Source organism: Hirundo rustica, chromosome W (assembly GCF_015227805.2).
Source record: "Hirundo rustica isolate bHirRus1 chromosome W, bHirRus1.pri.v3, whole genome shotgun sequence".
In the NCBI taxonomy this organism is placed as follows: domain Eukaryota; kingdom Metazoa; phylum Chordata; class Aves; order Passeriformes; family Hirundinidae; genus Hirundo; species Hirundo rustica.
In genome coordinates, this window is record NC_053487.1 from 5,189,625 (window position 1) to 5,213,359 (window position 23,735).

Below are 23,735 nucleotides of genomic sequence, written 5' to 3' on the forward strand. Positions count from 1 at the left end.
AGGATGGGCACAAAAAGCCTCTTAAAGGGTCTGAGAATGTAACATCTCTCTGGTGACCAGTAAGGGTGGCCACCCTTACAGCCATGAACCCCTCAAGACCACTGCAAACAGGGCTTTGCAAGCCCAGCTCTGGCCCAGGAACAGAATGACCATTGTTTGAGGGTTTAGTCCCCAGGGGGTTATCTCCACTGGGAAATGCATGGCTTTAAGACACACTCAGGCTGCAGCACTGGGGACTGCAGCCCTCCATGGCACAGAGAAACAGAGCTCTGTCCACTGAGAGCTGCTGGATCCATGGGTCTGAAGGAAGTGTTCCAAGACCCACTTTCTTGTCTGCAAAGAGGGGTGCAGAAACAGCCCCATCACCTTTGTCCAAGTGCTCTGCACAGTTGGACCTCTCCTCAAGTACTTCCCAAAGACAGTTGTCAGCCCTCCATGAGGCTTTCCTAAGTCCAAAAAACCTGTTCTCTGGAAAATTCAGGCCACTTAACCAGCACATACAGGGCATCTGCTACTGTGTCAAGAGGAAACTGCAACCACAACATTATTTAACAGCCAGTTACACAGAAAACACTGAGCTGTAGATCACACCCTACTCCTTCTCCCCCTTTTTTTTTTTTTTGCTTTGTTTTTGGTTTTTGTTTTCTTAACATGGTGTTCCCCATCCCCACTGCTGAAGTGGGAGAAGTATTTCCTCATACCAGTGGGTAGGATTTGAACCCCAGCTGCCCATGTACTTGGTCCTGCACATCATCTCAGCCCCAGCTGTGCAGAGAGGGGCTGGCACAGAGAGCCTGGCTGTGCTGCAGGAACTGCACCACCAACAGCACACGTGGGGAAGCATCACACACCAGGTGACAGCACAGCTCAGAGCCCAGGCAAGCTGGGTGGTTGCACAGGGACACCTCCCCAAGATGCTGCAAGCACCAGCAAGGGGCACAAAACTACCCTTCACAGTGTGACAGCCGTCCTTTCCATTCACAAATAAACACTATAAAATATGAACATATTAATCTCTTCATTAAAAGTATCTGCACTGCCACTGGCTACAATTCAAGTTTCAAGGGCATAAAGAACAAGATATTTTCCCCTTCAATAAAAAAAATGTTTGTCTCTTACTGTCAGTAAACCAGCAATGTAAATGAACATTTGAAAGTCACTGTATAACTAAGAGTTATTTCATATAATCAGATTAAAAAGAGAAAACCGAATGCAAACAGAAAACTTGAGCTTCTTGAAAAAAGAGAACAGAAATGAAAATATGAAGAGGCCACTAACAGGAACAAAATGGGTAAACCAATGTTAGTCCAGATCCAGTCCTGAACCTCTGCATATATAATTCTACCAGTTCTGTTAGTCATTATGCTCATAAAAATGAATACAAATCTTTTCAAGCAACAGTTGAAGTTCAAGAGAAAACTTTTAAGAATATAAATTTTTCCAGACTCTTTCTAGAAATTTTAATAGGTTACTTTGGTCAAAACATTAAACACAATGTCAACAATTCTCATTTGCTATCAGTTATCCATATGGTCTCAGAGTAAAAATACTTTTGAGTCATACATTTGGAAAAAGAAAAAAAAGTGGATCTTCCTTTCCCAAGATCCATGGTGAAGTGAGACCAGAAAGAGATGCCCCCATCCCCCTCCTGTGAGCCCCCCCACTCCTCACCCTGACTCACAGTCCAGGTCTTTGGTATTTTTGAAAGTCACCCCTAGAACTCCAGCAGGGACAAGCAACCAAGAGCCATTTATTGCCTCCAAAACTGACTGCAAGGATTAGCACCAACCTCAAGGCTCAGCCATAGCTCCAACAGGCCTGGCAGAGCATTCGAGTTTGTGTATCCCTAGCAGAAAGCATTTTCCCAATGGCCATTTCCAGAAATGTTGTTCTCCAAATATTTTGGCTGGTCCTCATCTACAGGACAACCTTAAAGTGCATTTGCAACTCTCTCTCCAGGAAATACATGTAAAAGTTGATTCATTATCTTAAAATGCTGCTTTCATTTCTGCTCATTAAAAGCACATTTCAGATCCCTGCACCAAATGCACAGCTGATGTGATCTGGACACTCAAAACTGGGTTTCAGTTCTCTCTACTCTTTTTATTTCATTTTCTGCCTACAACCTGTGTTCCCTATTCTAGGGACAGCTATATCAGACCTGAGCTACTACTGAAAAATGCCCTGGATAAAATCTTCTCTCCCAGCAATGCCTGGCACTCCAGGCAATCATACCCGATGTCAGACTCAGCCTAGATTTCAGGAGCAGCATCCTCCCTGCAGACACAGAGCAATAAACAGCTGTTCTAAACATCCCACACCCCTGCACACCGAGCCACTCAGAGAAAAGCAAGGAAGCTTAGGTAATGCACGCGTTACAGTCCTCACCTTTAGGGAGTCAAAGCAGGCAATAACTCGACCATTTTCCACATGGCAACTCCGTGACGGATGGGCGAACTTGCACTCTGCATCAGACCGAGAACAAGTCCCTCTCTGAAACTCTCGACACACTTCTAACGTCAGCCATTTTGTATCACGAACCAGGGAAATGTTTACAGCCATATTAAAAAACAAAAATTAAAATGCAAGCAATCACACCCTTCCTCAGGGTATTATTTACTGCTGATCTTCTCTTTTCTTTTTTTTAAAGGTTAAAAAGTGAATTCAAGTTAAACGTGAAGAAATAACTAACGTGTTGCTTTGGTAGAACTCCTATTCATCAGCACTTAGGTTTTCATTTAAGTCAAATCGTGTTTCTTTAAACAAGAATTAAACATAAAGCCAATCATAAAATAGAAATCTTATCAGAACAACTGAAAATCAAATTAGAGGCCAGCTCCTAAAAGTGCAATTGTAAAAGTTAAAATACAAGTGTTATATTTTGTGCCACTGCCAGTTACTTGCAAATAACTGGCAGACTTTCAAAAGAATTCTGTGCTCTCCAGTTAATGGTTTCAATTATTCTTGCAAAAAGCATATGCTACTGGCAGCACTTCAGTTTGTGGAATGCTCTCGGTCCTTGGGGAGAAAACTTCGGGTTTGGTTTTTTTTCCTTCTGTTTCTTGCTTCTAAAAATTATGGTTCTCAAGCATCAAAACAGGCAAAAGGATGTGTGATTTTTTTTTTCCTCTTTCTTGTTTGTTAAATATGCGCTACATAGTCGGAGGAAGGAAAAAAATAAAATGGCTGAGCAAACTGCGTGTAAATGGGGAGTGGAAAAAAAAAAAAAAAAAAAAAAAAAAAGGGGGCAAGGCTGGAGGAGCCGCCGTCAGGGCACGGACCGAAGCAACGCCGAATTAAACAGAGAGAGGCAGCCCTAGACAGAAATCCAAGCAGCGGTGGCTTCAGGAAAGGCACTTTTCAGCAACCTGCAGGAAAAAGAGAAATAAAATCAACCAGGAGCTTGCGGCCCCACTCGAAGCGGGCCGGCGCAGGACGGCGCCGGCGGCCATTGCGGGCACGGGGGCACTGCCCACGCTGCGCTGCGCTGCGCATGAGAGGCGGCGCCGGCCAATGGCGCTTGCCGTTACAGCAGCATCCACGGGCAGCCGACCAATACAAGAGACCGTTTCATAGGGCCGTGGTGGGTGCCTGGCGCACGCCGCAGCCCCGGGACCCTCTGGGACCAGCCGGGGGGGGGATGGGACAGCCCAAACTCCGGGCAGCGGCGGGGGTGCACCACACAAGCCCTCCCAGACTACGGGGGAATAGTTTGCCCTTCAGTTTTTTTTTTGTTTTTTTTTTTTTTTCTTTTAATTAACACTAACTAACCCACCCCCTCTTCTGTAGGAAACGTTCAGGCAGGAAGAGCAGCTGGTGGCTTATATACAAGGCTCCAGCTCAGCCCTGCACCGCTCCGCACTTCCAAGGTGTTCTATTAAACCTATCCCCAGCGCAGGGCTGCTTCTACAATGTCACAGGGAGACAAATGACTGGTTTGCAGCCGCTCCTCTATGGATTCAGAGCCTATGAAACTAAGAGCAAACCCGACAGGGAAACCTAAGCCACACACACGGAAAAAATTAACACATTACTCACAGCTGTAGTTTTCCACCAGACCAAAGGCAACTAGAATTACTGACTCGTGTTATACAACAAACAACTTTCAATGCATTCCAGTTGAAGGCTTCCTTGGCATCCACTAAAATGTTAAGCTGTCCCTAGAGTCTCTCATTCTAATATTAGCTGTACCATTGCTGCCTGATAGGATTCGGCTGTTTCCAAGTTCCCAAAAACCAGCCCTTTATCTTCCTAAAGTATGACCATCCACTTTTGCCAACATTTGACAGGCACAGGATGTTGCCTGTGTGACTGCTATTAAGATTTCAAGCTTTTGTAGAAGAGCCTTCAACTACAAAAAAAGAAAGCTTAAATTCCTTTTTTATTACTGGTGTGTTATTGCAGTTACACTGTTCAATAACTAAAACCTACTGGAGCTGGAAACAATGCTACCAAGGAAAAAGTGTGGGAAGAGGCTGTCATCAGCAGCAGGGGGTGGGGCACAGAGGCTGTTTGATTCACAGATTCAATTATTTCAATTTAGAAAAAACAACACTCATTAAACCTACACTGCAAGTACTTTCTAGGCTTAATTAGACTCAAGTTGATGACAAAACCTGCCCAGATCCCTGCAATCCAGCTTGAGGCATCAGCACAAAGCTTGGTCTGACCTGTGCTTCTGGAAGGACCTTTGCATTTTTTGCACATCAGGTGGGGAACGGAGACTGCGAATGTCATATCTGCTAAGCATGTTTTAAACTTCAAAGAGAAGGAAAAAAGGCACATCTAACCATGCTCGCATCTTTTGGGTTTTGTAAAGAAGAGATGCTCTAAATCAAGCAAAAAAAAAAGGAAAAAATGGGCAGAAACCTTCTGCAGGGAGCTAAGGACTAGCTGGGTGCAGCTCTTAAAAACGAGCTAGAACAGGTCAGATATGGGTGGGGATTAGAAAGAATGTACTCTCAGAAGTTCTTCTGAGCAGACTGAAATGCAACTGTCTTGTGGATTAAGTGCCTATTCCACAGCTTCAGACTTTCAGACTCTCAAGGGAAGTGAGGGTCTGCTAATGCTGGGGATAGAATATGTTAGGTCTGACTTAACAGTTACATCAAACACCTAGACGTCCAAACAGTGTAGTAACATCTGCCCTTCCCAGCCCTTCAACCTCAAGAAATCCCAATGTAACAAACCAAATGTTGATCTTGCTCTCAAGCCGTGCACCTCAGGAGCACACACTGCCCACAGCTACATGGCTGCACTAAACTGCTCAGTCCTCAAAATGAAGGGCATCATGTTAATGAAAGCTAAATCAAATGAATTCTACAAAACATTAAACTACAAATACCAAAATATTCAGACACGTGTAACACTGTGGATATTTTTCTTTACAACTTGTGGGGGAAGAAACAAACCCACTGATGGAAACTGCCCTTGCCCCACACCCTACAGAAGTGCGCACTCATCTGTGCAACATTCAAGAGACAAGAAATTTTCTGTGCTATGGAAACAACTCACCTCCCTGCAGAAGGATTGACTCATCTCAGACCCTGGCTCTAGAGCTCCTATACTGGAGGGAGCCAAATTAATGAATATATTTTTCATACTGCAATTCTGCAGCCTGCAAGGCACCTGGCAGAGCACAGCAGCAGCACACACTGCCCCATCGCTTGTTTGCTGGGCACTCAGGAGAGCAGTTAAGCACATGCTTAACTCTGAGCATGCCACCAGTCTTTCTGGAAAGAAAATCTGAAGCATGTATTTAAGTGCTTTGCTGAATCAGGGCCTAAATAAATGAATCTGCTTCACAGGTTTATCAGGACTGGGAGGCCAGCAAGCACAGGCAGCAGTCATTGTGTTTCAGCTTACATGATCACAGCCCAGAGGAGCATGAGTTAGGCTTTTCTGCAAGTCAACAAATACAGTTCTGTCAGTGTTTGGATTGCTGCAAATCCCTCTCCATGTGGTCATGGGGAAGGCTGGAAACACATGCATGTGGGGCTGACATCACAGCAAGCGCTGCACACTGCTGCAGCAAAGCTCCCACGCACAGCCCAAGGACAGTGCACCTCAGACAGGAACCCACCACCAATGATACAGAGCTTCAGCTCTCCAGGTTTCAACTCCCAGCAGCAAACAACTGTTCTCATCATAATGTACCCTTACAATTCCTTTGTATTACCATTTTTGGGGGGGAGGGTGTTGGTTGGCTGGCATTTTATTCCCTTTGTTCTCCTGTATATTTCAAATGGGAGGAATTTAAAAAAAAAAAAGCATCCATGCCAAAAACAACATACAACTTACAAGGATTAAAAAGTAGCTCCAGAAATCAGGAGCTTTGTTAGCATGCAGGAAATACAACAAAGGGTAGGTGCTGTCTTTTGAACCCTTCCCAGCAAGCCAGATCCGTCTGGCAGGGCTGAGCTCCTCCACTACCAGATGAGCCAATCTCATTTCAACGGCATCAGCATCAAAGCTGGAGAAAGCAGCAGAGCAGAGAGAAAAGCCTGTGGCCCTTATCCCTGTAAAGAAACTACAATATCCCTGAACCCTCTGCTCCAGGGCCACTTGCTGGGCCAGGCTCTAATTGCCTGAGCTGCAGGAGGATGGGGCTTGCTCCAGATGTCAGACCCAGCCTTACAGCTACCAAAGTGCAGGGGAACGAGGGCAGTCTGAGGAGCAAAGTTCACACCAGGGCTTGCCTCTGGCAGGACTAAGATGCCCTGACCACTTGAGGTAACATGAGGACAAGCGTATTCACTTGACGCTTGAATGCCTCCTGCTTGCCACAAAACTGATCCCCTTCCACTGATAGTCCCCATGGATGTCAACTTGTGAGGACACCTCCCGCCAGCCAAGTTCAGAAATGGTAATTTATGTGACAGGATGGATTTGAGCAGCTCCCAAGTGTAAATGATGCTATTAAAAAGAGATTATTTATTTATTTATTCTTTATTTTTAAGAAAAAAATGACAGTAGAAGTGCCAAGGTGGGTTCCTTATTTACTGTTTCTCAAGGATTTCTGGGTCACAACTGCTCAGTTGAGAAACAGAAGCACAGTCCAGTGAGTAAAAACAGCAACTATTCCCTTCGCCTGAAGAGGAATAGGGATACTACAGGCACACTGGAGTTTTCCCGAGGTTAAGTTCCAGCCGTGCCCATTCTTTATATGCAATGCTGTCTATGCTCCTCTTCCACTCAAACCACCAGCACGTGACCCTGGAACTGAGGACCGGCTCTCCTGAGTCCAAGCTCAGTCCTACACTGCCAGGCTGCAGTGTCCTTTACCTAGTTTCACATTCTTCTTTAACTAAAAACGAAACTGTACCAACCCATGACAGCAAGTTATGGTAAATGAAAGCTTAGACCCATTCTGGATGGATGGATGGATACCCTAGAGGCACAGCAATAGAGAAATTGTGCTTGCAAAATCAAGACCTCAAATTTTATACCAATTCCACTAAAACTAAATATTGCTATTAATGTTCACTGAGTGTCTAGATACTGTCAGAGCCCAAAAAAGACTTTTGTCTATGGGCTTTCCTCAAAGCACTAAATTCAGCTGGCAGTACAAATACCACACTGACTCATCAGTCCTTGCACCTTTGAGATGATTCTGTAACTTGGGCTTTTTATTGCACCTTAATGAGTAAGGAAGAGCTTGGTGTGCCCACCACCACATCCTTGATAAGACAGAAGAGGGAACTCCTCACCCAAACAGCAGTGAGATGTTTCCATTATCAATCTTCCAAATAAACACAGTGTTCCTGGAAACACTGCAAGGCAAAGAGAAATGGGAGCCCAGGGACGCCAGTTGTCGGGTTTTTTCCCCGAGATTCAGGTAGTTTTAGAGTCTTTTGCCCTCTGCAAAGCTCTGAGCCAAATGCAAAAAAGAGACGGAGTCTTCAGGTCCTGATTTTTCAAGGTTGCATGCTTCGTTTATTATTTCTTATCTTACAATTTTCTCAGTGCCCAACTAAGATCTGTGCAGCTGCTCGGGCATCTGGTGACTCCCAGACTCCTCCCGAATGGGGCTGTCGTTATCTTTTATACTAATTGTTATGTGTTCTTTATTTATCATTATTTGCCAATACCTATCACTTATACTAAACAGGTCATCCCTACTTTGACCCAATCTCTTTAAACTACTTTGTGCTACCGTCACTGCTGAAAATGGAGTGAGGGAAGAAGAAAGAAGAAGCAGGAGACAATGCCCCAAATCCTCCATCTTGCCCCCATTCACTTTAATGCTAAAAACCTAAATCTACTGTTTTTTCACCCTGTGATAAGCTAAACTACTATCTTTCACACTTTTGTGGCCTGCAATCCCTCCCGCAGTGCAGGAAGCCTTTCCCATGGACTGAGATCAAAGCCAGTGTCTCTCTGGGCCGGGGCCCCAGACCCCCCTGTCCAGGTCTCTGACCCTCCAGGGCAGCCAAAGGAATGCCCTGGACTCCAACAAGAAACCACAAAAATAACTCCCATAAAATCCAGGTGTGGATCCTCCATCGCTGAAGCACCGATGACAATGCTCTTACCTTACCTCACATAAAACACAGCAGTGTTCAGATTCCCAGACATGATCCCTTTGCTGGTGGAACATTGACAGTTTGCACACAGCAGGGCTGCCTCGGACACGGGCCAGCTCCTGCCCCCTGCGCTCCCAGGCTGTGCACTGGGACCGGAGCCATCTCGGCAATGGCAGCTTCTCCAGGGCTTCTCAGCACTTGTGCACTTAATGGGTTGCAGTATCAAGACCAAAGAAGGTCAATTTATTTTCTGTTCCCTGCAAGAGGTATTTTTGCTTTCAAATTAGAAAATAATATTCTATTTTTTGCTCTGGCCCTCATACTTTAAAACAAACGCTTCAGGGACACAGTAGACACTTTGAATATTTCCTTTGTGAACATTCTGTACCTAGACACTTTCTCCCTCAGGGAACAGTTTACCTCATTTAAGGTAGACCTTTACAGCTAAAAGAAAATAAACCTCCTTTTGTTCTTCTACCAGTTACTCAGAAAAAGAGCAAGTTTCCTCTACCATGGGCATACATGAAAACTTTCTGTTCAAAGTCTAATCACAGATTTTGGGGGCTGTGAATCACCAGGGGTCACATTGTGTGCCAAAAAGTCAAGTCAACTCCGAGTGCCGTCTGTTCAGAACAGGATGGCAGGACCCAGAAATAAATAATAAACCCACACAAGTAAAACAACCCCCCCAATGCTGCTGCAATGGAAAAGCCTCATTTTCAGGACATAAACCCACTACATAAGTGACAGGGTGGATGTTTGGGCATGCAGGTACCACACAAATCTATGCTGAAGGAACCACTAACACTTGTCCTTTCCCCACAGTCTCTCATTCTGCTGGCTTAGAGCAACTTTGGAGAGTGGCTGTTACTGGTCGTGACCTCTCTGGACAGAGCAGCACAAGGAACATCCTCCTGCCCTTCAGTGGGGAAGGCTGTACATACTGCATCCCATCTCTTCAGAGGCTCGCCAGCCTTGCTAAACTCCTGGATGTATGGCACCCTGGGAGATAGCTGTGGGACTCTGCAGGGCCAGCAGTGCCACTGTCCTTGGAAAAATGGATCATGCATCACTGGCCTCTGGGCACTTCCCACTGCTCTTAGCTGCCCTGACACAACCTCAGCACCTCCCTTACATGCAGAGGTGGGCAACTGAAAAAAAAACAAAGGGAAAAAAAAAAAGGAAAATATGCAAAATAAAGTAGCAGGAGGGAAGGAAGCCCTTCACTGCAGAGAAAAAGAATGTATAAATGCAGGGAACTCTATCCTCCCTTGTGTACATGCATTTCTCCACACTTACACCCTGAAGCAAACAATCACAGGAAAAATTAATGCTGAGTTTAAGGAAATATTGAAAAAATTCCTTTGTTTTTGAAATCTACCATTCTTCAATGCGCACTATCGTGCTCCTCAGCCACCTGAAATCTTCAGTCTGTTTTCCTTCTTCCTGAACCTTCAGCACTTCTTGTCCACCAAAGTTCAGGGAACTCCTCTCCCCTTTACTCCTACAGGATTAGTTCTTCAAAATGCTTCCACAGGCAAACAGCTGGAAGCTATTTCTCACTATCTGCTGGGGATTTCTAAGCCAAAAATTCACTACAAAAACATTGCAGTTTAAGGAGCTTTATTGTTTATTTGTTTGTCTTTGTTCAGTCAGAGAAGCTGCTGTGCTGGACACATACACGTGCCTTGGCAGAATAAATACTTTTCCATAGGGTGTTCCAGGGTAGCATGCATTGCGGTGCTTCCAAGGGAATTTGCCCCTCTCTTTCACTAAATAGATTTGTTGTTAAGAGTAACCACACATGCACATTTCTGTTCTTTTGAGCTTTTGATTTTCTGCCATTAGCTTATTTGGAATCAGTTAGAGGTCAAGACCCCTTTCCTACTCCAGCTCTCTACTAGGACTGATCGTGACCTACTGCCATCCCACCCCTGTGGGATCTGGGGAATGTTCTGCTGATCAGGCAGCCAAGTGGGAGTTTTACTTGACTAAGGCCATCGCCAGTAAGAGACACATGGAGAAGGATGCTCCCTTCTATTAGGACCTGCTTGGCAAATCCCTTCTGGCCTCCTACATGAGGCAACTTCCTGGTGCCAAGGGCCAGGGAGCTGCCTTACAGTGGGGGGGGCTGACCCAATGACCCAAAAGGAGCATTTCCTCTACAGTGCAGAAGCAGCTACCACACTTGCTGTGAAACAGTGCTAAAATCCTCTCCAGTGTCAGCACTGCTTGGGAGGGGTTAGGACCACAATTACACCAGCTGCAAACACAAAAGAAAAGGGAAAAAAACCAAAATGTTGGTAGGGATCTCTGGAGGTCAGCTAATCCAAACCCCATCTCAAAGTACAGCCAGCTTCAGAGGTGGATGCTTCCATATCCAAGCACAAAGAGAGCTGTCTCACACAAAGAGAGCTCAATTGAATCAAACAAATTTACAGAGGTGACAGGAAAGGCCAAGGCTCATTAAGGCTTATTCCCCACCAAGTAATGGTAAGAAATAGGATCAAGCAGATGTATCCCACAATCTACCTGATTATCCTACTCAGTGTTCAAGAAACCCCCAAGGTCCTTGCTGATCAGATAAGTGTCCACATGTGTTTAGGACAGCTGAGGGGAGGGAATGCTTTTACCCAACTGCCCTTCCTGGGATTCTGCTGACAGGAATGACCTACAGGTATCTCCTAAGCTCCAAGTATGATCCTAGCCCTTAAGACAGGCAATATACTCTGTCAGGCAGGAGAAATACAGAAACAAGAGCCCAGCTTAGCCATTCACTGTGCCACAGAGGCAGCCTGAGACTTTCAGGAGGTATCAGATGTGTTCTATACACAGGGGAGACCAACCCAGGTCTGGTGCCTCTCCCCAGGTACAGATACCTGTGCCTGGAAAATTCCCACTCCAAACTTCTCTATCACAGAGCCTTCTGCTCAGAGACAGGTTTTTCTCCAACAAAAAGGCACTTTCCCTGCAGGTCCCATATTATATCTTCTAGAAGTACATACATGCTCCTACACACACGCTACAGCTGAAGACACTCCAGTGTTAACTGCCCTACCTGGTCACCACAGGCCTGCAGAAAGAGGAGACAGCATTTGGACTGTGGTTTGAATTCTTTCTCAGCTGGAAGAATTCAGAGAAAACAAAAAAAGTTTTTCTTTTAACATTCTTTGTACTGAGTGCTTGGATAAGCCATAAGTAACTTGGCAGCAAACCAGTTTGGTACAAACACGGCACACCAGAACACAATGCAGTCATCACAAAGCCACTGTGCTCTGGGCCAGACAGTAATTTTCCCCTTTGCACAGGGCAGGCCTCCAAAGTCTTTGTGCTCCTACATTTGAGTCCATCTGAGTTACATGATGTGTTAAAAATGAGGACTCATACACAATAGGGAAAACACCTATCATTTATGGGCTACATGGAAGGGAATACAGTGCACAAAGGTACTCAAAATACATTTGTCAAACAATTCAGGACTTGAGAAAAGTAAAACCTTGACTTATTTCTCAACTCAGACCTCTAACAGCATCCTCAGGTTGCAAATCAAATATGCAATGACAGAAGGAGACTAAAAGGCTGGTAACAAAAGCATCCAATGTATTTACAATATTTTCTTTCAGAATTAAAATAAAGAAGTTAGAACATGTAGGAAAGCAGGAAAACCAAACATAGTGGCAACTGAGAGTATATTTTCCACTTCCATATGCCAGTGAAAATCCAGAGCAGCCTAGTCCCAAACCCCAAAGGCATTATCCTTGCACAGGTAGTAATCATTTTCACAGGAAAGATGCTCTAGTTCTGTCAGACTGGGACCCTGGAAACAGGAGCTCAAACACTGCTGCAGCCACAGGTGCCACAAGTGACAAGTCACTTAATCCCTCTGCAAATGGGGATTGTTACTTTCCCATCTCTCAGTGATGTCTGGCAGATAAAATACAGGAACTGCAATTAGGCATTAAGAAACTGCTGCAGTAAAGGCTGCACAAGCCCCAGATGAACAGATCTGTTTCAGACCCCACAGCCATTACAGTATGAATCAGGATAGTGGAGAGAGAGCAGAAAGCATGCACACGCACAGAGATCTGCCCCATTAATCCAGCAGGATGAAAGGCACATCCAACAATTCCAATCCTGCTTGTGCAGCAGTAAACACTTTCCCAGTGTGCAAGGGAGGCACTGCTGTCATACTTACAGGGGAGCAGCCAAACCAAAAGGCACCTAAAGGTGTAAGGGCTAGTTATGGCAGCATACTTTGGCACCAAGCACCACCCGCTCTACTCTCTGTCCAGTGCCCCTGTGGGAAACAGGGTTTAGGGGTGCATGCAGAGAGAAGCCAGCACAGCTAAGCCCTAAAAAAGGCAAGAGGAAGTAAAAATCACCCTTGAGGCACTTCCCAAGCAATTCAGTTAGTGTGTTGGCCTCTCCTGTCTTCCATGCACCCCAAAATCTGTTACTCATTACTCTTCACCTCACTGCCAGGTGGATGAATCAACTTTTCAGGGACTGAATATCCTCTGTTTTCCCTGACATGCTTGAGTCATTGACATCAACTGAAATCCTCAGATCTTCAATTATCTCATTACCCTCCTGCATCTGTAAGATCACAACCTGTAACTCCTCTTCCCCGTGGAAGTCTTAGTGACCTGAATTATTTTCAATTTCCCCCTTAATGCCCGTGGGCATGCTTTTCTCCAGAAAGCATCTAAATCAGCATGAAACCTCTGAAATAAAACCAGGAGCCCAAGAAGGTGGGCAGTTGTACAGATGAACAGTGTCTTCCATGTGCCCCACCCTTCCTGCCACCAGTCCCTAGCCCCATGCAAACACACAAGCACTCACCCCTGCCTGGCTGGGTGTCTGTCCAAGCTGAATTTTAAAGAAGACAGCAAAAAAACCCCAAGTAGCGATATATTTCATTAAACCTTGAGCACACACACTGAACCACTATCCATTAATGCACTTCTGTTCCCCCACCCAAGAGAAGGAGCTTGGGTGATGGCAGAGGGAAGAAGGGATAGATGGCAAGTGAAGTCTTTGTTTTAATTGGCTGCTGTTAAGAACATTAGAAGGATGTTTGAAGGAGAATGATTAAGGGCAGAGTGCAGAGGAGGTAATCAGAGGTGTCCAACAAACTGAATTTATGATGTGGCTTAGCAATCAATCACCTGGCTATCATTCCTATGTACATGCACATACATAAGCCTCAAAATATATTTAGCTCAGGGGGTCTGGAAAAAAAGAGGCTTTTCTTGCAACCCCAGCTAACAGTACTTTGCTCCTTATAATATTACAGAAGCAATCTTTTTCCAACAAGGGAGGAAAATCAGATATAAAGGATAAATTGTTTTAAATTCTTCTTAGTGTCAAGACAACTTTGTTTACTAAACACATATGAGGGAACATATGTGTACAGCACAAACTCAGCAGTGGAAATTTGGCTCCCTGCAATTCCTTGTTATATAGATGCATTTTTTCCAGGGGAAGTCCAATGGTCTTGTTTGTTTTCACCACTAATAGAGGAGTTAAATGAAATTTTCTATTGGGAAAGTCTAATGAGGTCAGAATAAGAGAACAGAGTAACTAGGAAAGAATGTCATTACATTTTATTTTTAGAAGAAGGATAAAGGTAGGGCCTCACAAGGGGCAGGGGATGGGCCTGTTTTGGCACAGAGGGCCAAGCTAGAATGCTTGGTCCTGTGAGCCTGAGGGGGTTTAGAGCTTTTCTTTTTTGCAATAATGAATCCCTTGCCAAAATCAGTGAATGAGTGGAGGGGTCCATCTGAGAGAAGAGTAGGGGGTACACAGACAGCGGGGTGGCAACAGCCCCGGGGAATGACTGAGGGGCAGCTCTCAGCCACACTCCCCTCCCCAGTCTGTTCCCCTTTCTTTCCTGGGAAGATGAGCCCCTTCAGCAGCTCCACTGATCTGTGGATCTCTTGACTGCAATTTAAAGGGAATCCAAGTTACAACAGGGTAAACACAGAGGGAATCAAGAGCAAGAAAAGCTCAGTGCAGAAGCGCAGAGGGGCACATGGCTCTGCAAATGGAGCAGTCATGACTATGACAGGAAACAGGATTGACTGTTGTTAAGGCTGGATGTCAAAACCCAGAGAGGCAGCCTCAGGGAGAGGAGATGGGCCAGAATAAGGCTGTGAAAATGAAAAGGAAGGAACAAAGCTAAATTACAGAACCGAGGCAGAGCGGAAAGGGGCTTGACTGGGATAAACAGGTAAGGAGGAAAAAGGGTGCATTCAAGAGCAAGCAGGCCATGGTCTGTTTCCTGGCATCAGCTAATCTGATTGGCACAGAGATACAAGAAACAGAGGCTTAAATAGCTCATGGGAGCAGACCTTCAGCTGGAGAGAGCCATCATCACTCAGCAATTAACTCCTTCGAAGGCTCTGTCCCCAAACCCGAAGTGGAGAACTGACCCTGCTGAGCACTGCCAGTGCAAAATGAAGGAGCACAAGAGGAAGTGTCTTTCCAAGGGTTAATAGACAGCAGAGAACAAGCTGTTCCATGCATTCAGGTCACAAAAAACAGAACTGGGACTCACCACATGAACCATGCAGACACTGCTCTGCCAGGATCACCAGAGCTCAAGTGCAGGAACAGCCAACTCTGCCTGCTAGGAATGAGACTGCAAGGAGTTTCACCTTAAAAATGTGCAAGGACAGCATTAACCCAGGGGAGTATTATTTAGGGAACATTGAGGCATTTGAGACCAGAAACTAGAATCTCTGTTCTGCCTCCTGATAATCTGTCTAGGAAAGGAGTAAGAGAAAACCCTAGGGGGAAAGTGTGCAGGACCAGGCATAAAGCAGTCTTTCACCCTTTCCTGTGCTGTCAAGTGCTGCAGGTTTCCTATTTGTGCTGAATATATAGGTGGAAACAACCCAGAAGACTGGAACCAGAACCCCAGGAATGGTTCAGGGAGGGCAAGAAAATGCTCCTTGACAGGGAGTCATGAGAGGCTGGACTTCCCCTCCAGCATGCAAGCCCTCAAACATCATGTTTCAGAGTGGTGCGCTGTTTGTGGGTCCTTCCTCTGCTCCTGTCCACAGGCAGGTGTGGGCAAAGAAGGCAGGAGCAGCAGGAGTGTGGAAGAATGACCCTTCTTCCAGCTGGGCTACAGCTGGTGAAAACAATCCAGCAGCCCCCATAGATGCCCAGGAGTAACAGCACAGCAGACATGCACAATCTCCCACCCTGGTGCTCCAGCCTCCCACTCCTTCTGAGGACTCCCTAAGCATGCCACTGTTTGCCTGCTCATTATTCCCCATCCAACTCCTTGCTTAGTGCTTGTCCAGTCTCCACAGCACTTTTGAAAGCTTCATGTGCCCACAACACCTTTTGGCAAGGACCTCCAGAGCTCCACTATGACTCATGTGAACTGGAAAGACCTCCTATAAGTCCCTAGCCACAGTCATGCCCTTATGTCCCTGCCCTTCCCCTGGCTAGTTTTATAATACACCGCAGACTGAGCATCTGTCTCTTCCCAGAGACACATGCTTTTTGGGGCTTCTAGTATCAGCAATGAACTTAAAATCTATGTACAGTGATTTACTGTTAAAGCTTATTTTCCTGTTAGATAAAGGGAAGGGGCAGAGTGAAACTCATTGCAGGATGAAATGCTACAATTTCCAACCCTTTCTGGGGGCTTGATGCAGCAAGTCTCATTTCCAACCCCAGACTTGGGAGAAAGCTTGCAATTAAAAAAACTAACAGTGACCTTGAATACAATGGCTACAGTTTGACTAACCCGCATTCAGGCTTCAAGAAGCCCTTCTGTAAACTACAGCACAAAGGCACTTTTCCAAAGATCAGGTTACTTCAGCCCAGCCACACCAGGGTGGAAATTTTAGAGACCTTTATTTAAAAGCTCAAAAGACTTCTCCACTGCTGAAACCACCCTATTCGCTCTTCACCCTCTGCTCTGCAAGGAGCAAGGTGAGCAATAGTCTGGCTCAAGCCATGGCTAAGGCAGGGCTTGCAGTTAAGCAGTAACAACCACAAAGCATTTCCAAGGTGCCGATGACCAGCTGGATGGGGTTACATCACATCCATGGACCTAATCAGCATCTCAACCTCTGGAGCTGCACAGCAGAGGCTGCACCAGGATTATAAAACAGATACTCTTAAAACATGCATCTTTCAAGGCTCTAGACAGACTTACAGCTACACCTTCACAGATAATCACACCACAGGTACAGGACAGGGTTAGCAAGTGCCCAGAGCTAATGAGCCAGTTTATCCATTTTATCTAGCAGAGAAGTGGTTTTTACCCTCCATTCCATAGTAATGTTACCTTGACAGGTGCAGTGCCCACAGTAAATAGCAAAGATACATATTCAGGGAATGGATGTTTCCTGCAGCCTCCTGCACAGCTCACAGCATCAGAAAATTAAGAAGACTGGAAGAGCAAAGCCTGATGCTGCTCCTAAAGCAGAACTTATTTGGTATCATTACTCATAGGCCAGTTAAACTAGGGAGTTGGCTACTCTGGACTCTGTTCTGCTTATTTTTTTAATGGATTATAGAGCAAAATATAAATTTCAAAGAAATGTCCTGGAAACACCATGTGCCCTAGGACACTGAGCCTAAATTTGCCCCTCTCCTTAAACTGTTACCCTTAACAAAATATCAACTGCATGCCTTTGCTCTTATTGACTAGCTGGAATACCACTGAAATGTGGTGGCAGTTGGTAATTAGTATTTTTAACTCTTGGGAAGTGTTTTTTATCGCAGTACTTCCTGCTGGGATTGGTTTAACATGTTGTCCTCGCTCCTCTTGAAGGCTCACCATGACCACATCAGATGTAGACATCTGTGCATGTGGATGGATCAAGGTCTTAGAAATGTTATCAGACTACAAGAGAGCTATGAGGTCCAAATGGTCTTGTTTCCATCCAGGCAGATGTTCAGCATTGTAGATTTGTGCAGTTTTACCATCATTCTCCTCTCTTGGCAGTTTTAATTGCTAGATCAGCATATCCCCTGAGCTCCACATTATTTCTGCCCAGCTTGAGTTCTGCCTGCAGACAGGAGGGCTTTTTTTGTCTGGATCTTTGTTCTTTCAACATAATCTAAATATCATTTCCTTAACACCTGATTTAGTATTTCAACCCCTCTAATTACACAGAGTGAGATTTTATTAGAAATCTGATTATTGTTTGAAAGTCTGAGCATTTCATCCCAGCCTCAGAATTGATCTACTGACTGCCTTTAAATCTCACATTTTAATTTAACACTTTATACCTGCATTAATTACATTTCCCACTATTGATATCAACAAACACCATCTCTGGCCCTCTCCTGATAGAGAGACCTTGGAGACCCTGCTCTGCCAAACACTCAAGACAGCTTTGCTCTTGAACATGGACATTTACAGGGCGGATCTATCCAGTGGAAGAGGAAGAGAAAGGAAAAATGAGAAACAGCAGTAGTAAGTAGCAAGGTTTAGTAAGCAACACCACCAGAGGAGATGTGCAGGTGCAGACCTGGCCATAGTGGTGGCATGAGGACTGGCCTGGCCCCAGCACATGGGGAGCAGAGACTCCAGCCAGCTCAACATCCATCTGTCCCACTCACACCTTGGCTGGAGGGAAACTGGGCTCTGAAGCAGAGAGCCACCAAGTATAGGGTCCATTGTAATTCCTGCTCACTCCAAACAGTGGATGAGCCAGGCTTGGCCTGTCCAAGAGCTGCATGCAAGCACTGGGCCACGGGAAATGCCTCACTGGCTCAGTATCTCCTAGCATTTAACCAGCCTGCAGGTCTAGTTCCCCTGTTTGCCTCCACACAGCACATCAGGAAGAGTAAAGTGCCCCTCTGATCTCCGAGTCTAGGAGATCTCTTATTAGTGGACACAAACTGCACAGACTTATCGTTACCATTCAGGACGGCTCAAATAACAATACGTAGAACTCCGGTTTCTTCGGAGGGCATTATAGCAAAAGTTTATTTAAAGACAAGGTCTTTTATCCAGTGTTCTGGTACAATGAATATTATCGGTTGTTTCAGACCAACACCTCTTAGTAAACATCTTTGTAAGTAAACAAGTCAGAACAGCAGGTGTGAGATTAGAAATTGTTTGGAATATCTTCTCCCAGCTCCTCCAAAGCAATCCCTGGGAAAGTCTATCTGACTTACTTTCTCACAAGCTGCCTGATGCCTAAGAATCTATTTTCTGACCACTGCCAGTTGCCACACAGACTAATTAAGGAAGACACCCATCATGCTGCCTTTCTATCCAGCCACTGCCAGTCTCAAAGGTGGCTGCTATAAGGCACTGGATCCAGCTTTGCCAGGAGGACAGTACCCAATCTCTTTCTCTAGGCCACAGGAAGCAGAACTGGCTGTGCTTGAGGAGGGTCAGGTCCTCCTTGTACCCCGTCTGCAATGCATTTGTGTTTGTGTTGCGACTGGAGATGGAAGATGACATTGTCCCCAGTACCACAGAAAACAGGAATATCTGTCCCTGAATAATTTCTCTAGCATATTAAGTACAAGTCATTCTTATGCAAAGACTGCCCTGTACAGCTGCCAAGGTCAGTAAGACCTTGCTTTATTTTCTGCATAAGGGCTGGCAGCACAAGTTTTACCTTGTACATATTTTTCCATTCATTGTCTTGGATTTCCCTGATGCTAGCATCTATGGATCTTGCTGTCTGTTCAGTAGGTCATGCTGTCTTCTCTGGTTGTTAATAATGACTACCCAATATCCAGTGCTCCAGAACAGTCAAAATTACAGCAAACCAACTCTTACAGTATGTTTAATTCAAAAGACAGCAAGAACAACATTGAATAACAATTTTCAAGGAAAACATGTTCCACAGCTTTTGCTAACAACATCAATATATTTATATTTCCAGGGGGTCGTGACCTGCTATCCACTCACACAGACATCATTGTTCACATTCTAGTATCTACATACAGATGATTTTTTGTGCACGGATTGCATTCAGCCACATGGCACTGCCTGCACACACAGGCTTTGGATTACAATATCAGTGAGTGCAGCCTTCAAGAAGCAGCCAAGTACTGAAGAGCCTGGGTTTAAATAGATGACAGGCTCTGAAAAGAATTCCCTATGTTTTTTAAACTTCAGACACATTTTTACAGACTACAGACAATAGTTATACCTACACTAAGGATTGTCCCTCTCCCTAGTTTTCTAAACCCTGTAACATTGCAGGTACAACAGTCAAATTTAGATATTCACACAAGGAAGAAAAATAGTATTTTGAAACTGCACAATATCATACTGCAAAACTCAAAGGTCTTGACATTTAACCCAAGCAACTCCTTTGCAGAAGAACAGAATTAAGTGATCTATCTGAGGTCAGTGGCCAGTTAGGAAAACTTGTCAACAGCCTGCCCTGCTCAGGAAGCACCCTGCCTCACCCCAGCCTCTGAACCCAAATCAGTGGGGAGATGGCAAACAAAAATGTCTAATACATCCCCCGATCTTCCAGGAGCAGTGCAGCAGAGTCCCCCAGCAACCCATCTTTCTTGCTGGTTTATTTCCCCACACTTGATCCACCGAAGCAGCATTTGGTGCTGAGCTCTGGCTTACCACTGTCTGATGCAAACAAGCTTCCAGCCAGTGAGATCTGGTCTGGTGAGAACAGCAAGCCAGGACCCCAGACAACAGCTCATACATCCTTCTTCCAGCTCAGAAATCAAGCTGTTTTAACTGTCTCACTTGGCCCCCCAACACTGCTTGAACCCCAATCACAATTTATAGCTAATAACACTAATGTCACATACCCTGAGGGCTACAAGCTCCTCGGGGTAGAAACCCTCTTCCCCTTTACCCTGCAGCAGTCTCTGACCTTGGTAAAACTCCAGCCATTACCAGTAACACACACCAACATTCAAACTTAAGCACATCCTGGTGCCAGCAGTCTCTCAATTGGAGGCAGGCAGCACTACAGTGGGGTTGCACAGAGGGGTTAAGAAGCACTGCTGAAAAGGGCTGCAAACAAGGACTCCAGGCTCTGAGCAAGCACAGCCTGCCATACAAAAGGTGAGCATCACTTGGGAGCAAGAGCTGTCTGGCTGAGTATAATGCCTTTGTTAATAGAGAAGGCTAGAATGATGGATTGGGCTAATTAACTGCATTTTACTTAGGGAAACCCAGGCTTAAATCCTGACTCTTGTCACAGTTGAAAATTAATTTAAGGACCAGAATAAAGGCCAAGATAATTTAATTTCTACAAAATTATCAAATAGTTTCCCATCCCCTGACAGAGAGGCCCAGAATTCTATGCGAGGCCACTACTGCTTATGCAGTTATTTTTCCAAATATAAAAGTTGTATACTGACTGATGTGAGTGGTGATCACAGCTATCCATGCTGCTTAGCTGGACTGAGCACCCCAACGTGATCAATCTCACCATTCAACATGGCCTACACTTCATGATGCAGTGCCACACGAATTGCAGGTCTTACAGTGAGGGACATCATGCCTGGCAGGATTTAAAATTCAATTTTCATATGGAATCATTTATCCCTTAACTTTGAAGAGCTAAAGCACAGCTGTGGTGTAACTCTAGTTACTTCACTGGAAAACCACTAGGACTGGTTGTGGCCCAAGGGAGCTGAGGGTAATTTCCCCACTTCCTCCTGGCTGAAGACTACCTAGCAGAGCCAGGAGGGAAGCAAGTACTTTTGCCATAAAGTAATTCTCTATTTTCATTATGCTAAGAAAGTTTTTCATTTGGAAACTAAAACTCCTGCTTCAGGAAGAAGCTAAGCACCCTCTTCCTTTCTGATTTATACCACAGAAGTGTTTATCTAATAAAATCAGCCATTTTTTCCTGAAAGGCTGAAAGGAATCATTGTGGAAAAAAATCAGAACAGCAGACCAGCTCCTGAAGGTCTCCAGGCAAGAAGTACAGATAAATTACATTCCTGACCTTGGAGGTGGCATGTTCCTTCATACTACTGTTTGTAGTGTCACCTCACCCATCTCAAAGGACAGAGATCCACAGTGTCAGAGCACTTCTGAAAACAACATACTTAATGTGTAAGCAGCAGCTAATAATCATGAAGCACAATTTTGGGCACAATATGCTGTTCTACCAAAGTACGGGGTTAGTGCTTCTGAAGTGCCATCACCCTCATCTTTCCTTCTCTCTCAAAAAAGAGAGAGCCTCCAACATCCTCAGCCACCAGCACAACTGAATTTGGGCAGGAAGACACAATGGAAGTCAAAAGGAGCACAGAAACATTTTCTGAAGCAGCTTCCAGTACATAATGCTCCAGCATACAGCACAGCTCAGCAATACCTTTCATCTCCACCAAGCAGGAGACCCAGACAGTTAACCCTCCAACACAACAAAGTGTGGGGTGGGTGTTGTCATCACAGTAGGGTTTTACACCATGCCAAAGGTTTGTGTGGGAGGTGTCCCTCGAACAGCAGAAGAGGAAAGCTTAAGTCAGACTTCTATCCAAAAAGTCAGACTCAGGGGGAAGGGATCAGTCAGAAGACACCCATGAACTGGAGCAGCAGCCACAGTGTCCTGTGGCTCACAGAGAACTCGGGGACCAGGAGGTCCCTGCTCCCAGGCACAGAGAAATTCCCAAGGCCAACCCAAATTCTGCAAGTAAGGGCCGTGCATCTCCTCCCACTGTTATCTTTAAATCCTCTTTACTCTGCAGAGCTATTCTCTACCCTCCTTCCCTTTTAATCAGGCCTGACCTACAGATGTCAGCCTCATTTCAGCTAAGTCAACACAACTGCCATATCTAGGATGCTGCTACAGGAAAAACCTTACACTCTTGGCTGGATTCCAGAGTCTACTTCTTGGTCTAGACCTGACCTCGTTCCTTTTCTGCAAGCTTAATCCTATACCTTAAGGACACAGCAAACACACAGCAACTCTAATATGGGCCTTTCTATGCTCAGTCTCCCCTTCAGCCTGCAGAGACTCTTTTAATCACCCTACACAAATACCAACAATACAGGAGGCTCCCTCAAAAGTGATTGTTCTTAAAACCCACACATGTTCAAAAGCCAAAAAGCAAACAAAACACTCAGTACTTTCTGAAAGCTGAATCCTTACCCTAGAGCTCACCCAGCAGGACATGAACCTTAAATAAACAGTCCCCAAAGTTTCCTCAGAAACAGCTCTGGCTTCACAGTGAAACCATAACCAAGTTTGGTATATCCAGCTTCATCTAAAGGTTAGAATGGAGATGAAACCAACCTTAAAAATCATTTATTTCCAATGCCTCTGTCATGGGCAGGAATACTTTCCACTAAAACAGGTTGCTCAAAGCCCTATCCAACCTGGCCTTGAGCACTTATTTGTCCTTTGTTAGAAACACAAGTCAGGACACCAATTGAACACAAAGGACTTCAACCAGATACCACATCACCCCCCCAAAACAGCACCTTATCAGGCACAGCTCAGTGACCTGCTGCAATGGTATAGTCAAAGAGCAAGCTGGCTCCTCTATTTTGCCACATGTGGCTTAATCCCTGCTGTCCCCACCCCATATGGCAAATATGCAGGAGGCACAGGCTAGAGATGGATGGACAACAGCTTGTTCTATCTTGCCCAAACACACCATACAAACAGGGTATCAACACTGAGCAGGATCTAGCTCCTGCACTCCACGTTGTGACCCAAAAACCTCGACCCCAGCCACACATCAATAGCAGCAGTCAGAATATCAAATCACAAATAAGGTATTAGTAGCTTGTTATCTGCTTATTCCAAGAAGGCAGCTAGCTGTGGATTCAACCTTCAGGCAACAATGCAGATTTTTGTTAGCTCTCAAAAACAGTTGCACAGTGCTTTGTTAAGTGCTTGTGGGCAATGTTTGAATCCCCAATTACCTGTATCTGATACGATGCAGAACCAATAGTCTCCTAATTCACAAGAGCTGTAAAAGCAAAACTCCAAGGCTAGGAAGAGCCTTTGGATCAAATTGTTGGAGCTCTGAAACAGTCCTTGAATATTTGCTGCAAGAATTTCTCCATACAAACACACCTTTCATATCATGGGAGGAGGAGGGGAGGGAGAAAAAAAGATATTAAAACAAAAAGCCAGATCCTCAGGTAACAGAAAAATCAGAGGTTCTCCCTCAGTTTACAGTACCACAGATTTGAGCCAAAGGTGCTTTTAAAGTCCTTTTATGAAATATTTTAATCTTTCTACCTGCTATGTGTGCAATCTAGGCAGTGCTTTTCAG

The 23,735-nt window shown here is 45.0% G+C and overlaps 1 protein-coding gene across 9 annotated transcripts in view; it reads right to left on the bottom strand.

The window, feature by feature from the left end:
• MBNL3 (muscleblind like splicing regulator 3) overlaps nucleotides 1–23,735 on the bottom strand; it is a 125,995-nt gene that overhangs the window by 83,931 nt on the left and 18,329 nt on the right. For all 9 annotated transcript variants that reach the window (XR_009208582.1, XR_009208580.1, XR_009208581.1 and 6 more), the window contains exon 2: nucleotides 2,389–3,368. Coding sequence is in view for 6 of the 9 variants with exons in the window: in XM_040088821.2 (XP_039944755.1) it covers nucleotides 2,389–2,562 (174 nt within the window). In the remaining 3 variants the exon portion in view is untranslated. The remainder of the gene's footprint in view (nucleotides 1–2,388; nucleotides 3,369–23,735) is intronic.